This window comes from Erythrolamprus reginae, chromosome 1, assembly GCF_031021105.1.
Source record: "Erythrolamprus reginae isolate rEryReg1 chromosome 1, rEryReg1.hap1, whole genome shotgun sequence".
Taxonomy (NCBI): domain Eukaryota; kingdom Metazoa; phylum Chordata; class Lepidosauria; order Squamata; family Dipsadidae; genus Erythrolamprus; species Erythrolamprus reginae.
Window position 1 is genome coordinate 89,045,022 of NC_091950.1, and position 16,890 is coordinate 89,061,911.

The 16,890-nt window shown below is 39.3% G+C and overlaps 1 protein-coding gene across 2 annotated transcripts in view; it reads right to left on the reverse strand.

Annotated features, from left to right (window-relative positions):
• SIPA1L1 (signal induced proliferation associated 1 like 1) overlaps nucleotides 1–16,890 on the reverse strand; it is a 187,161-nt gene that overhangs the window by 37,107 nt on the left and 133,164 nt on the right. For both annotated transcript variants that reach the window (XM_070758535.1, XM_070758544.1), the window contains 3 exons: nucleotides 15,633–16,206; nucleotides 14,356–14,630; nucleotides 10,178–10,459 (listed from right to left, as the gene is read on the reverse strand). In XM_070758535.1, coding sequence (XP_070614636.1) covers nucleotides 10,178–10,459; nucleotides 14,356–14,630; nucleotides 15,633–16,206 — 1,131 coding nt within the window. The remainder of the gene's footprint in view (nucleotides 1–10,177; nucleotides 10,460–14,355; nucleotides 14,631–15,632; nucleotides 16,207–16,890) is intronic.

Below are 16,890 nucleotides of genomic sequence, written 5' to 3' on the forward strand. Positions count from 1 at the left end.
AAGAAAAGAGGATTAAACCGGTAATAACAATTTAGTCACTATTATTTTTCTTAAGCTACAACTCAGTATGTCTCTACTCATTGACTGAGTTTTTAAAACTGGCTCATGGGAAGAGCAGAGGGGGCGGTGCTAGTTAATATGTAAATTTAACTCAGTCTCTACCAATAGGATTGGAGTAATACCCATGTTGGACTCTCCTTCCAGATGCAATGGAGAAATGCAAGCTCTAATAATGAAAATCAAGAAGCAGTAAATGTAAGTTTAAATATGAAGATCAAACTAATGACAAAAGCAACTTAGAACTGGCAATGATGATACTGATGTGATAGGTAGCTTCTATCTTTTGGAATTGACTCTCAACAATAAAAGAACTAGCAGTCAAGTAATACACTACAGTAGCACTTGTTAATACAGTGGTACCTCGAGATACGAGTTTAATTCGTTCCGGACCTGGGCTCTTAAGTCGAGCAGCTCTTATCTCGAACGACTTTTCCCCATAGGAATTAATGTAAATAATTTTAATTGGTTCCAGCCCTCAAAAAACTCACAAAGTTAGTCTAAATTATGCAGAAAGACATGTTTTTAATGAAGAAATGTACATGTACATATAAATGAATAATGAAGTTTCTTTCACTTAACCTGTAAACTTTCTTAAACTTTTAAATTTACATATGTTCAACTTCTCTGCCACCCAATCCTGTAGGACAGAGGTCCCCAACCCTTTTTGCACCAGGGACCGGCTTTAAGCGATCAAGAGAGGAATGGGTGAATGAATGGACGGAGGGTGGGAAGGAAGGAAGGAAAGAGGGAAGGGACAGGAACAGAGGAAGGAAGCAAGGAAACTTATGAAAGGGGAGAGTAAGAGAGGAATGAGTGAAGGGAGGGAGGGAGGGAAGAAGGTGGGAAGGAGAAAGAAAAGAAGAAATAGAGGAAGGGAAGGTAAAAGAGAGAAAGAAAAAGAGCAAGAAAGAAAGAAAGAAAGAAAGAAAGAAAGAAAGGGGGAAGGGACAGGAACAGAGGAAGGAAGCAAGGAAACTTATGAAAGGGGAGAGTAAGAGAGGAATGAGTGAAGGGAGGGAGGGAGGGAAGAAGGTGGGAAGGAGAAAGAAAAGAAGAAATAGAGGAAGGGAAGGTAAAAGAGAGAAAGAAAAAGAGCAAGAAAGAAAGCTGCAAGCACCCCCCCGAGCCCCCCAGGCCGGCTGCAACCTTTTAAAACACGCGCGCCGCTTCGCAGCTGTCTCCTGAAGCCGAACGCGGAAGTTAGCGTTTGGCTTCAGGAGACAGCTCCTTGGCGCTTGTATCTCGAATTTGGGCTTGTAAGTAGAACAAAAATATCTCTCCCCTCCCAGCTCTTATCTCGAGTTGCTCTTAAGTAGAGCAGCTCTTATGTCGGGGTTCCACTGTATAACAAACGTGATATTGGAAAAAATATTCAGATTCTCTGATACGTCTTAATCAGAGATCAGAGTGCTACAAGCCATCTTTTTGAACTTTCCTATTGGAGAAGACTACTGAGAATACTATGGCTCTTGTACAAGTCAATTCGGAATTACTACTCAAGACTCAAATGACCATGCCAATTTACACTCTGGAAACATGATATGCTAGCTTTCTGGAGAAGTTTATAGTTCTGGAAAAGTAGGCTAAAAGAGAAAAGGACAGTCAGTTGCAAGGTGGATGGATTCAATTACAGTGATGAAAGGTACATTTTTGACAAACTTGAATGAGAAAGTAGAATGGAACAGAATAGAATAGGAAACTTTATTTGGCCAAGTATGATTAGACACGCAAGGAATATGTGTTATTTGTAGTAGAAAGGAACACCGCTGGAGAATACACGTCAAGGATGATCACAGGTCACTTGTGTAACTATATGCAGTAAAAAGTCAGTTATTTATTTATTTTTTTATTTATTGTAATAAATAAATATTTTATTTATTGTAATATCACCTCGAGGCTCGACTACTGTAATGCTCTCTACATGGGGCTACCTTTGAAAAGTGTTTGGAAACTTCAGATCGTGCAGAATGCAGCTGCGATAGCAATCATGGGCTTTCCCAAATATGCCCATGTTACACCAACACTCCGCAGTCTGCATTGGTTGCCAATCAATTTCCGGTCACAATTCAAAGTGTTGGTTATGACCTATAAAGCCCTTCATGGCATTGGACCAGAATATCTCCCGGACCGCCTTCTGCCGCACAAATCCCAGCGGTCGGTTAGGTCCCACAGAGTTGGCCTTCTCTGGTCCCGTCGACTAAACAATGTTGTTTGGTGGGACCCAGGAGAAGAGCCTTCTCTGTGGCGGCCCCGACCCTCTGGAACCAGCTCCCCCCAGATATCAGAGTTGCTCCCACCCTCCTTGCCTTTCACAAGCTCCTTAAAACCCACCTCTGTTGTCAGGCATGGGGGAATTGAAATTTTCCCTTCTCCCTAGGCTTATAGAATTTATACATGGTATGCTTGTAAGTATGATTGGTTCTTTAAATTGGGGTTGTTTAGATTATTTTTAATATTAGATTTGTTCACATTGTCTTTTTTATTGTTGTTAGCCGCCCCGAGTCTTCGGAGAGGGGCGGCATACAAATCAAATCAAATCAAATAAAATAAATAAATAAATAAATCTATTACCACTCTTCTCACAACAGTGGCTCATTGAGGGGGTAGGGTGGTGGAGTACAGGGAGAAAGATTAAAACCTATACCCACAACAATAATCCATGACAGCCAGGATAAGCAACATATCCCAATTATAAAACCAATCAATAGCAGAACTTGCCTAAAAGTCTGGCCCCAGCAGCATAAAAAGTACAAAATCTATCCCAGTCAATCACAGTATACTTCAACAAAAATTGTCTCTTGCACCCATAACAACAGAAATATAGTTGATATGTGATTGCATTAGAAAATATAATGCCTTATTGTAAAATATTTTATAGCTTAATAGTGTTACTGTAAAAATGTACAACCAACCATATACACTGCTCAAAAAAAATCAAGGGAACACTCAAATAACACATCCTAGATCTGAATGAATGAAATATTCTCATTGAATACTTTGTTCTGTACAACGTTGAATGTGCACAACAGCAAGTGAAATTGATTGTCAATCAGTGTTGCTTCATAGGTGGACAGTTTGATTTCACAGAGGTTTGATTTACGTGGAGTTATATTGTGTTGTTTAAGTATTCTCTTTATTATTTTGAGCAGTGTACTTACCAGTGTTAAAAACCAGGCTGCAGAGCTAGAGATAAGCAGCAGGTGAGCTAGTGAAACAGAAACCTTCAACCCCTACCCACAGTCTGCGGAAAAATTGTATTCCACGAAACTGGTCTTTAGCGTCAAAAAGATTGGGGACTACTGCACTTACAATAGGTGCCTTCTGAAAACAGTGTTGAGGTTCAGTTTCATACAAACTAGTCCCTTTCTTAATCAGCTATGTGACAAATTATATCCCTAATGCTGTTTGGTTAAACCAGGGATAGGCAAAGTTGGCTCTTCTGTGACTTGTGGACTTCAACTCCCAGCATTCCTGAGCCAATCATGCTAACTCAGGAATTCTGGGAGTTGAAGTCCACATGTCATAGAAGAGCCAACTTTGCCTACCCCTGGGTTAAACCAAATACAGTATATTAGAAAAAGATTGCATGGCAGATACTGTTTGACAAAAAAAAATAGAATAGGGTATGTAATCCCTATGACCAAAATGGTACAACATATCAAATTGTGTAACAATAATCAAAGCAACAAAAATCCTTTTAAGATTATCTTGGTTAAAGTTATTTGAAATGGATCATTTTATTTTCTTCTGGCAAATTATTTTGATGATTTTGTGCAAATACCAATATGTAAATTAGCCCTGATACAATACTGGGTGATTCCAGTAAGCAAATAGCCACTATTAAATTAGCTAATAGATAAGAAAACTTAACTTTTAAAAAAATGTTCAAATGATACCTTCAGCACAACAAACAAACAAACAAACAAACAAACAAACAAACAGAGTGAATGCAATTGGCATCTGCTAAAGTTATGTACCAGGTAATTTTGTTCAAATCAGAACTTAAGCCATAGATAAGTCACTGGAGATGTAGTCCCAAATATTTTCCTTGCAATATTAGTTGCAAAAGAATACATTTTGACTGTGTGTTGATGCAGTTACAATTTCAGCAAATGTGAGATTCAATAATTGAGAACGAATCAGCTTAGATCATTTTTCCAGCTTGGGATCTTTATATTAAGTAAAACCAGTCTCTGAGATTTTGCAATTTTAAAAAAGTTCTTAAAAGTGGGACAAATATACTTATATCCCAAAAAATTATTTTGCGCTCCTGCTGATTCTTGCAAATCTGCTTGGATTTCTTAAAATGTTTACATCTGTTGCTTCTCGGTTGGCAAAATACCTTTGTTCTCTGCCTTCGACTCCACAGTATAATATTGCTGATTTCCCCACAATCTCCATGGCTCTTGAATTAAATTACAAATTAGCTGGATAACAGTATTAACAGAAGTGGATTAACGAAGTATCAAGCAATATTTCCAAAAGACTATCAATTTAGTGCTTTTATGGCATGTTTAGCTAGAAGCCACAAGGGTCATATTTTACTTGTACAGTATAACAAAACATAAATAATTACAGAACGTAAGGAATTGGAATCCATGTAGCTCCAGGAATCTCCTATCATAGCATCCTCAAAAGTTGGCTACCTTCCCCATTTAAAATTTACAGTAAGAGGATTCACCATTTCCTAATGCAGATTTGTTTTTCTTGAAGATTTGCAGTTTGTGACCCCTTTTCTGCATATTGCTGCCATTACAGTTCTCCACCACCCTATATTCTATGTTCAGAGTTTTGATCCTCCCTCCCTGCCGCATTTGAGTGTAGAGCTCTGCATCTGTCCTTGTTGAAGTTCATCTTGCTGATTTAAGCTTATTGCTACAGCTTAACGTCCTTCTGAAATTTGATAATATCCTCTATTTTTGTGTAATCTACAAATATGAAAAAACTTGATATTCATACTTTCACCCAGCAGTGGGGTACAAGCTGGAAAGCTAAATTGAGCTCGCCGCGGCGGCTCATGAATGCTTGCGTGACCAGCGCGATTTTGCATCTGCACCTGTGGAGGTAGCAAAATCGCACACGGCATGCGCAGAAGCAAAAAAACCTCACCGAAACACAGGCGCACCTGTGGCTCCGTGCACGATTTTGCTACCTCCACAGGTGCAGAAGCAAAATCACATTGGCCCCGCAAGCACTTACGAGCCAGGGTGGCAAGCCCAATTTTGCGTTCCAGCTAGTAGCCCACCTCTGCTTTCACCTATTTTGACATAGAGCCACAGATGTATACGGATTATATATTATTGTTTAACCACCTCTATCCATCTAATGGTAGCATAATTTAGTTTACATTTTGCCATCTTGGCTAATATTTTAAAATCAAGGTGGCCTTTATCCACCATATTTCTGTGGTCAATGAAACTAATGTACCATTCTATTTAAAAGAGAGATCATATTTTTTGGGCAGGAATCATTCTCGATAAACCCATGCTGGCTCCTGCAAAGCAATATATTGTTTTGGAAAAGCTCACAAACTGTTTAATAAAGCATTCTAAAATTTGGCTTGTTATTGACATTAAGATAATTGGTCTGTAGTTCTCTGGGTCCCCATTTCTGAAAATAAGAATAACTTTGCCTTTTCTCCAATCCTTTGGCACCTGATCCAGTTTCATGATTTTTCAGAGATCACAAACAGTATAAAAGCACTTTTCTTTACAGACTTGGGACTTTCTCTCACATTCCTCCATACGATTTTGACTTATCTTCTGGATGTTCCTTTCTCACACTCTAATTCCAAAAGCTTCCTCTTTCTAATTCAAGTACCGTAACTCTCATCTTTCTTGATAAGCTTGATGGGCATTTTTGCTTTTATATCCGTCACTATACTTTCAGGATAGCAGTTTGACAGTTATATAAATAGCTTATGTCACCAGTGGAAAGAAAAACAAACATGGCATGTCTTTTATAGTTTCAAGAACAGCCTTCCCCTATTATGTTGCTCTGATAAACAAAACAACAAAAAGAACTCCCTCACCCTTGGACTTTGCTAGCAAACTCCTGTTTGTTTATTCAGTGAACTCTCTGTGTCTTATGTGTCCCTGAAGCTGCCTCAACTAAATCACCAACATCCAATGCTCCAACCACACACTTCATTTCTAAATGGTAAGATCTATATACCAGCAAAATATTCAAACTATAGAGATTGCAAATTCTCAATCTTTGACATTTTTTAAGAGGCTGGACAACCATTTCTCTTATGAATATGGTAGAAAATTAAATTAGACAATCCTTCCAAATCCACAAAGTTATGTTTTTACACAATACAATAGAACAGCAGTTATAAGTAGCGGCAATTATTTATTAGACTTTCCATCTTCTTGATTCTTGTTCTCTTTTCTGCCTCTTTCCTCTGCTCAGCTTATCCCTGCCAAACTTCTGTTTGCTTTTCCTGTCCATTCATTCAGTAAACTCTGATTTCTTAAGGAAGTTACCTGATCAGAAAATGAAATAAGATTAATCTCAGCAAGGTTCTTACTTGACAAATACATACTGCCTACTGGTATTTGCTTCATTGCTTTCAATATATCTACAGATCAATTTCTTGATCCTGTAGAACATGCTGTCAAACTCCAGGCTCATTCGCCAGATGCGTCATGTGCTGGCCACACCCATACAGGTTTAGGGAAAGGGGAAAAAAATCCTAGTATGTCATGTGACACTGCCGTGATGACATGAGTTTGACATCTCTACTGTAGAATGTTCCCCGGCACTGATGTCAGATTAATTAGTGTGCAATATGGTGTCCCTATTGGAAGAATGTTGTTTGTTTCAGAAACCAAAAACACACAGTGATGCTTAAAAGTGGTTTCCCACTTTGTGAACATTTTGGAATTATTTCTGCATAAATATGATGTAAAGCATGATCTGTTCTCCACACAGATCCTGAAACTAGATAAAGGGAACTCAATTAAACCAATGAATTAAAAACACAATTCTTGTTCATTTAAGTTTTGTGGGAAATGATTCGTATCTGGTTTTAGATCATGTTTATACAGAAATATTAAAAATTCAAAACAGTTCGTAAAAACTTTTAAGTATTACCAAATTGCTGCTCAGAAGTTCTGCCAAACAGTTCAATATGAATTATAATTTGGCAAGAACTGAACATTTTGGTTGTTCCTGATTTCAGTTCAAGAATAAATCCAGAAGTCTGATTGGGTGAATAGGGTAAGACTTGTCCCCTGACTCACTGTACTGCACACATGACCTGTGTGTTGGCCTGCTACCCAATCTTCCTAGAGTCTTCTTTTACTACGACTCCTATGCTACAACTGGAGCAAAGGACATCGTTAGATATTAAGTAAAGGTAGAGAAAGTAAGGAAGATGGATTCACGGGATAGGAAAATGGATATGCTGTCTACAAACTGAAGCTAAGGACCCTGATCCAATCAGCCCACATATGCTCCTAATTTGAAAATTTTTAGCCACCACTGACTGCAATTTATTTAAGATTCTGTTTTCTCTCTTGTCCTGTTCTTTAGATATTTGGTAGAATATTTGTTTTTTTTAATTGAGCCAAAATAGGCAAGACAAGCAAAAATGAATGGAAACTAATGATGGGGGGGAGGGGGAGCTGCTAGGAATTAAGGAGAAATAGTGAGAATAATTAACCAGTGGAACAGCTTGCCTTCAGAAATTGTAGATGCTCATCACTGGAGGTTTTTAAGGAAAGACTGAATAGTCACCTGTCTGAAATAGTACAGGGCCGTGATTGTGAACCTACGGCACGCAGAGCCATAAGGGAGGGCATGCGAGACTTTTCTATATTTCAGCTCCAGCACACATGAATGTGCTGGCCAGCTGATTTTTGGACTTTGGAAAGGCTGTTTCCTCTTCTGGAGGTAAAAAAATCCCCAAGAGACAAACCGGAAGTTCGGAAAAACCCTTTTGACACGCGAACCAAAAAAAAGTTCACCATCACTGCTATAGGGTCTCCTGCTTGAGCAGGGATTTGGACTAGAAAACTTCTAATGTTTCTTCCAGCTCTATTCTATTCTGAAATTCTGAGCAGAGTTGGTCTGTCTTTTCCTTGCTAACACTTTACCCTTTTCAATGAACAGCAGATATACTGATTATTTTATGTGGGTTTTCCTTAATAACCTAACCTTAAGCTTATTTAAGCTTTTAGTTTGTAGCCCTTGGTGCTCTCTGAGTTTTGTCATTTGCTGATTACATAACCTCAACTGTGCTTGTTCCTTAACAATATTTCTACAGCCTGGTCATCTGTTGATGGTCTATCTTGAGGATTAGGCATTCTTCCACTCTCCTATAAATGTAGTGTTTTTATTTTCAGTTTCTTACATATTCTGTAACTACATATTCTATGACTCATTAGCCTCTATTTCCCCAAGATTTGTAATTTGGTGCACTGAAAAAAACAAATGCCTACCTTGGCAAATCTAAGTATTTTCCACTAGTACAAAGCATTATCTCCGAGTCTACGGAGAGGGGCAGCATACAAATTTGATTAATAAATAAATTATTGATTTCATTTTTCTTCTTATTCAGTACAGTCTATTCCTAACTAAGACTGTAGCGGACACCATTCCCACTTAATCACTTTATTATCACAGGTTAAATAAATCAACCACCAAATTACAACTAACTATAAACTGCCAACATTTCTAGTACACATGAAAAACAAGTAAACAACTAATGGAGCAGTAAGTGAACCATTCTCTAATAGCCTATCAGAAGAAGAAATTACCATGAAATGTATTTGCTGTGATATCATTTGACATAATTTTTAAAGTCATTATTTTCAACTCTAAGGTTTGTTTTTTAAAAAAGAATAGTGGTTGGAAAGACAATCTGTCACTTCAAAATGATGAGCCCAATTTTGCTGAATTCTGAAAGAACATGACAGCCAAAAATATATGACTGTGTACCTCAGTATAAAAAAAATTGGACTGAACACTCATATGTTTAGACCACCTTTCTAAAGCTTCCGTTCATAATACATGTGAAATATGAACATTAAGCATTAAACGATCATAAACAAATATAAAAGCTAACTCACTATATTGGTTTGACCTTTCCCCCTTATTTAGTTTTACATCTGGAGGACTAAAGAAATACTATTAGGTTTCAAATTATACTTTCTTTATGTTGTGTCAATTTTAGAAAGATACGGAATGAATAAACATGTTCACTTTTTTTACATGTTAAACTAACTTTGAATAGAAGAATTGAAAGAGCACATGCTCCAGAGATTTTAGAAACTTTCTTCTACTGAAAAGGTGAATTATTGGTCCAAAATGGGTGCTTTTATGGATGCTCAAGTACATAACCCGGTTTTATTGTCAGAGATTGGGCAAATGGACATGCTACACCTGAAACTGAAGGTAGTCTTAATGGGCCTGAATAAGGAAGATTGGGGAGGTGGGCCGTAAGAAGATCAGAGGTCCTCTGATCGTATCATTATGATCTCTGAAGATCATAAGCAGTAAGTTAATAATCACATTTCCCACAAAATGTAATTGAGAATAAGTCAGAACCAGAACAAGAATTATTTAAAGAATACAAATATAATTATTCAGTTAATGCAATGCCTTTTAAAAATATTAGAACCTTTTAAAAAAATTGTCTGATTAAAAATGAAGAGATAGCTTTGTGACTGTTTTCTTTTAAAAACTAGCTATTTAACACTTTCTTTATACAAGCAGTCCTTGACTTAAAACCATTTATTCAATGAGTGTTTGAAGTAAAAAAAAATCACAATCAGTCCTTGTATGCAGAATCATCACAGTCAATTATTAAAATTCAGGCACTTGGCAACCAGCATGTATTTACGAAGGCTGCATCGTGTTACGTGAGTCCCTTCCCTGCCAGCTTCCAACAAGCGAAATCAATGGGGGGATAAGTAAGTTAAGAACTCAAGTGGTTTGTTTTAACAACCATGGCAAAAAACGTTGTAAAATTGGATGCAACTCACTTAACAACTTCAGCAATGGACATTCTGGTCCCAATTGTGGCTGTAAATTAAAGACTACCTGTATTTTGTATTGAAAAATTCTGTTACTTGCACTGCAAAAGAACACTCCCAAGTTAGAATCATACCTTCTACTCTCCAGCGGACGGCCATCACTAGAAATACTACGTGGAATGTTGGTGGCTCGATCTGGAGGTGGCATTTTCCCTTCAATTTTCCCTGAGGCACCTCTTGTGGTAATTGGACTTTGCATCTGTGAAGGCATTTGCTGAACATGAGATGCTTGTCCCTTGTTAGCATTTCTCTGCCACTTGTTATTATTTCTGAATGGGAATTTGAACTCGTATGGAACTCCGCCATCATTCATTTTATATTCCATTACTGGCATGCGATGAATTTCTGAAAAACTTCTGGAAGGTTGAAAAGTAAGATTAAACAAAGAACAAAGAAATACGGGAGAAACATGTGCAATGCATTGTTTCATTATAAAACAGTAATGACAATTATCTTAAATATAAGTACAACCATAGACTGCTGAAAGTTAGCTTCAAGTGTACTTCTAGCTTGTATTTTTGGGATGTCTGCAGCAAACCATGTTTTTTCAAGAATGATAAAATTTATGTTGGTCATCACAATACAACATTTCTCCTTTTGCCCCATCCTATGAACATGCATACAGGAAGATGGCATCATTAAAAACTACTATCACTTCCAATTTCTCAGTTTAATCTAACGGTTTTCTAGGAAGTGAAACATCTCTGCTTATTGAAGAAGGCACAAATTTTAATCTATATTCAAAAGTAAGTCTCAAGAAACTGAATAAAGAATTAACACCAAACATTCAGAATTCAATGGTTAACGTTTCCAACAGACAAGAATATATATATATATACAGTGATACCTCATCTTACAAACGCCTCGTCATACAAACTTTTCGAGATACAAACCCAGGGTTTAAGATTTTTTTGCCTCTTCTTACAAACTATTTTCACCTTACAAACCCACCGCCGCCACTGGGATGCCCCACCTCCGGACTTCCATTGCCAGTGAAGGTCCGGAGGTGGGATTTCGAGGACTTCGGTGTTTTTCCGATGCTGTGATTTCACTGATGCTCCCTTCGCTGGGAAACCCCACCTCCAGACTTCTGTTGCCAGTAAAGCGCTCATTTTTTGCGATGCTGGGATTCCCCTGCTAGGATTCCCCTGCAGCATCGCAAAACACAGAAGTCCAGAGGTGGGGTTTCCCATGGAGGGGAGCCTCAGGGGAATCCCAGCAGCACAAAAAAGGGTGCTTCGGCTGGCAAAAGGGGTGAATTTTGGGCTTGCACGCATTAATCGCTTTTCCATTGATTCCTATGGGAAACATTGTTTCGTCTTACAAACTTTTCACCTTAAGAACCTCGTCCCGGAACCAATTAAGTTTGTAAGACGAAGTATCACTGTATATATGTAGCTCAAGTTTGAATTGTGAAGTCCTTAGGCCTCTGTTTCATTACCTATCTAGGTCATATCATCAGTGCTAGTGATTGTGGAGTTTAGTTCCCTTTTATACACAGTGCCCTACCAGTCTTCGTGGAGGTTCTTTTGAGAAGTTCCTTAATAGAGGTACAGTGGTACCTCGGTTCTCGACCACAATTCGTTCAGGAAGTGTGGTCGAGAACCGATTTGGTTGAGAACCGAAACAATTTAAGATAAATTCCCCTCCTCGGTTGTCTCTCCCTCTAGCTTGCCTGCTTCTGTCCCTGTCGCTCTCTCTCTCTGTGTAGCTTGCCGTCTTCGGTCTTCAGCTCTCTTGCTCGCCCGCTTCTGTCCCTGGCTCTCTCTCTCTCTCTCCCTCTCTCTAGCTTGCCGGCTTCTGTCTTGAGCTCTCTCGAGTGTTCGAGTTCTAAATGTTTGTTCGGATTTCAGGGCAAAAGTTTCTTGGATTTCCTGGTCGAATACCGATTTGTTCAAACTGAGAAGCGTTCAAAAACCGAGGTACCGCTGTATTGTTTTCTGCTTGATTGTCTCGTGTTAATCCATCTCCGGGGCCGCCTTCTGCCTCACGAATCCCAGTGACTGATTAGGTCCCACAGAGTTGGCCTTCTCCGGGTCCCGTCAACTAAACAATGTCGTTTGGCGGGTCCCAGGGGAAGAGCCTTCTCAGTGGCGGCCCCGACTCTCTGGAACCAGCTCCCCCCAGAGATTAGAACTGCCCCCACCCTCCTTGCCTTCCGTAAACTCCTTAAAACCCACCTTTCCCCCATGAATTAAGATATCTCCCCCGGGCCTATACAATTTATGTATGGTATGTTTGTTTGTATGTATGTCTGATTAACAATGGGTTTTTTATTAGATTTGTTATGAATTGTTCTATTGCTGTTGTGAGCCACCCCGAGTCTACGGAGAGGGGCGGCATACAAATCTAATAAATAAATAAAATAAATAAATTTATCTGGGCATTGGCTTCTGGAGAATATGTGTTCTGATCTTTTTTATTTTCTTTTGTGCTTTTTATTCTCTTTTGAAAGGTGTGTAAATGTGTATGTCAATGTGCCTGTTGATGACTCATATCAACTATGTGCCTGTTGATGACTCATATCCCTCACATAGAGGGATAGAGAGCTGATACATAGTCACATGGAGATAATGCAATCCCAATTGGGACCAGAATCTCAGTCGTTGAATGAAATGGTTGTAAAGCAAATTATCACATGACTGCCCATGTGACTGCTTTATTCAGTGATCGTAATCTCGACACTCCTGGTTGCACTTGCTGAGCAATCACCCATTAGGTGATATTGTAAAATGGAGAGAGTCCAGATAAGAAGCATGGGGCACCTTTGTAGGGGTGAGGAGACTCTTGGAGGCTCTGTTTAGTAGCTGCAAAGCTGCCAAAATCCAAGCAGGGTTTTCAACCCGAGGGAGAGACTGTATGGTCTGTGCCAGGGCCTTCACCCCACCCAAATATCCCATGCTTCTTAATCTACTACACTGCCTCGCCACTCAAGAACTGAAAATCCTTCCTATCAAAATCCACACAGGATTTTCATCCCCTGAGCAAAGAAATACAGTGGTACCTCGTGATACGAACCCCTCGTGATACGAAGCGGGGATTCGGAAATTTTTTGCCTCTTCTTACGAACTTTTTTCAGCTTACGAACTCCGCAGGGTGCCGCCGCCCGGCTGTCACCTTTTAAAACAGCCGGGGGGCTTGTCGGCGTTCTCCCGAACCCGAACTTTTCGGGTTCAGGAGGCCGTGGAGAAGCACCGATTTTTTTTTCTTTTTGCACGCATTAATTGCTTTTACATTGTTTCCTATTGTAAACAATGTTTCATCTTACAAACTTTTCGCCTTACGAACCTACTTCCGGAACCAATTAGGTTCATAAGACAAGGTATTACTGTACTTGATCCAGCCTGATCCTGCCCTTCTCCTCACATCTGCTTGGATTTCAGCTCCTTCTCAGCTCTAGGGGCTGGTTGAAAGAGCTGCCTGATGAAGGATATCAGCTCCCATCCATGTGCAGAAGGGAACCACTCCTGCAGTGTGCAGACATGGAATATAAAATTTAAACTGAATTTCTGTACACCAGCTTTGCTCCATGCATGGAAAGGAATGCTTTTGGTGGGGTGCAGGAACAAAGCACAGCTCCTCAGATCCAACCTGCCAAAGAAGTTCAGCCCCCTTTCATGTGCAGTAGGGGCTGCCTTCAACGGGATATAATAATGTGCTTCCACTCTGGGTCTCTACCTTGCCAAAGGAGTTTGGTCTTCCTTGGCAGGCAGCTCTTTAAGCCAGCAGCAAGAGAGAAAACTAGGTGTAGGCAGCAGCAGCTTATAATGTTCCCAGCCAGCTTACCATTGATTTTCTGGGGAAACCAACAGAAATTACAAATCATGATCACATGGTCATGTAGTGCTTTACAACCAATTGTAAGCATGAACAGGTTGCAAACTGCCCAACTTTGATCATGTAACTGATTGGGGGGGGGGGCTTTTATGATGACTAGAAGTGCTTCATATGGGCTTTATAGCACCCTTTCTGAGGCTGTCATAACGTCAAATGTTCATATCTCTGCAAAGGATACACAGACATAGATAACAGACATAGCTAATAGACACATAATAGATAATAATATAATAATAGATAATAGATAATAGACACATGCCTGTTTCCTAGGGCTGAGAGTGACTTGTAACCTGGCTGTTACCAAAAGTGGGACTAGGATTTAGTCATCTGATTTCTAGCCTAATTTCTTACTACTTCAAGCGGTTGCTCTTTTAATCAATAATAGATATTAATTAATTCATTGATTGCCAAATACCTTCGTGGAGTACAATCTTCATGAGGTGGGATAATGACAACCTTCACAGTAACTGAAGTTCTAAGGAGATCAATCATTTGCTCGTGGCTCAGAGTAGCAACAGCCACCGTGCAAATTTCCACTAATCTGCTGCCTTGTCGTAATCCTGCTTGCCAAGCATAGCCATATGGTTCAACATCTGCCACAATTCCTTCATAGTTCACATGGAAGCCAAGCTGACCCAATCCATTCCGTCGTAAAGTCATTTCCACTGACTCACATCCCTTGGTCACGAGCTGAGAATTGGAAGACAGAGGTGTGGAGGTGTAATGGGAACAGTTTAATACAATGAAATGTAAGTCAGTAGGAGACGCAAATAAATAGGTGAAATCATTAAAACAGAGCATGAAGCAAGATAGATATCGTTATTCCTTATTCATACAGCAATTATTCTCTATACCTCTGAGGAAGATACCTGGATTCCTACTGAGTAATACTTCCCAGTTTAGTTTGATCTTGCAAAAATGACAAGCTAGATTCCAGTGCTAGCTGAAAATTATGAATACTACAAAAACTTTAAATGTAGTAATTTATGAAACAATACCTACAGTAATAGAGGATGTGTAGACTAGTATTCATTTACAAATTGACAAAAGTCATTTAATTATTATATCTTATAGTGATTTGACACCATTGTAATTCAGTAAAAACTATAGATTTGATTATTTTTAAGTCCTGTTCCTAAAAGATAATATTTTTGAATGCTGAAAAATATTAAGTCTTTTCTCACAGCATGGAATGTGTTATTTTAATTCCACAAATAACATTTCTGCAGCTAAAGTGTAAATATTAATAAAATAAATACACTATACAGATCTTAAAAAGTAGATGAATAAGAAACAAGGCTCTGGCTGGGCAGGACAAGCATTTGAAAAATAATCTAGCAAGTGGGTGGAACATTGTCAGGTACAAGGAATCAGGAACCAGGATAGAGTTCAAAAGTACTACAAGTTTATTTCATGCTACCTGCACAAGAGTCTGATTTACTAAAAGTCAAGATGCATTGGTGCCAGATAAGGGACGTCAAGGGAGGCTGGATTTAGGTCTCTTACAGGGACATGGAGATTCCAAATTAATAGCACTTAGACTTAAAGACTTGGACTTATATATTAATGGTCATCTCCTACATCTATTTTATTTTGCAAGTTTGTTGCTCAGATCCAAGAAGGAAATTAAAGTATTTATATATGTATTTATGCTTGAGGAAGGAAGGTAAGGGGAAAATAAAGAATTCTAACCTCTAGTCTTTTGACAATCTCCTTGATATCTTCAGGGTTTTTGAAACTTTCCACAGAAACACATTCTCCTCTTTCATAGAAAATTTTGACACTTGTATCTGTTGAAGTCCACCCTATTACATCTCTGCAGGAGCAATTGAATACAACACTTTTTGTTTCTTGTTCAATTACAACAACAAATTCATTAGAAATTCCCAAAAGACAATCTATATCTAAGCCCTTGCTATAGTCTTTAGCATGGAGAATCCAGACAACAGCTCCAGAACTATGGAGTTCTACTCCTGGATGAGGTTTGGATTTCTCCTTCTTCTTAGAGGCAAGTGAGATGAAAGGGAATTTGCCAGAAGGATCAATGGGTGTATTTGTCACATTCTTTTCTGCCAAATCTTTCAAGTATTCCTGACGGGTTCTAGTAGCCATAGCACGGAATTTTTCTGATTTATGAGCTGCATTCTCAGCATTGATCACTTTGGCCAGTAAGAAGTCCCTGAATACATTCGACTTAGGAAAGGTGATGCCTTTAGGAATTGGAGGTCCAAATGAGGGCACATCTCTTGACCTTGTCACAGCAACACTGCAGAAATACATACAAATGTGACAAATGTGATTTTAAAACAATATGCAGAAACATTACAGATTACAATGCATTATACTTTTTGTCGCCTTTAGAGGAAGTCCAACTGCAAGATGCCTCATGACAAAATAGGTTTTTGACATGCTGATTATTTACAGTTTAGACTATTTCTTAAAATTTCTTCAATATACAGTAATACCTCATGATACGAACTTAATTGGTGCAAGGAGGAGGTTCGTATGATGAAAGGTTTGTAAGACGAAACATTGTTTCCCATAGGAAACAATGTAAAGTCAATTAATCCGTGCAACCAAAAACCCCCCCGCAAAAAAACGGCTTTCGGCGACTGCTGGGAAGCCGCGCGGCTGTTTTAAAAGGTGACAGCCGGCCTGGGGGGCCCGGATTCGGGGGGGTGCTGGGAAGCCCCCCTGGCCAGCTGCGACCTTTTAAAACAGCCGCGCCGCTTCCCAGCTGTCTCCTGAAGCCAAACGCCAAAGCCGAACTTCCGCGTTCGGCTTCGGGAGACAGCTGGGAAGCGGCGCGGCTGTTTTAAAAGGTCGCAGCCGGGCTGGGGGGCTTCCCAGCAACCTCCCGAACCGAACCCGGGGTTCAGAAAATTTTTGCCTCTTCTTACGAACTTTGTTCGAGTTAGGAACCGGCGTTCGGGAGGCTTCTGGGAAGCCC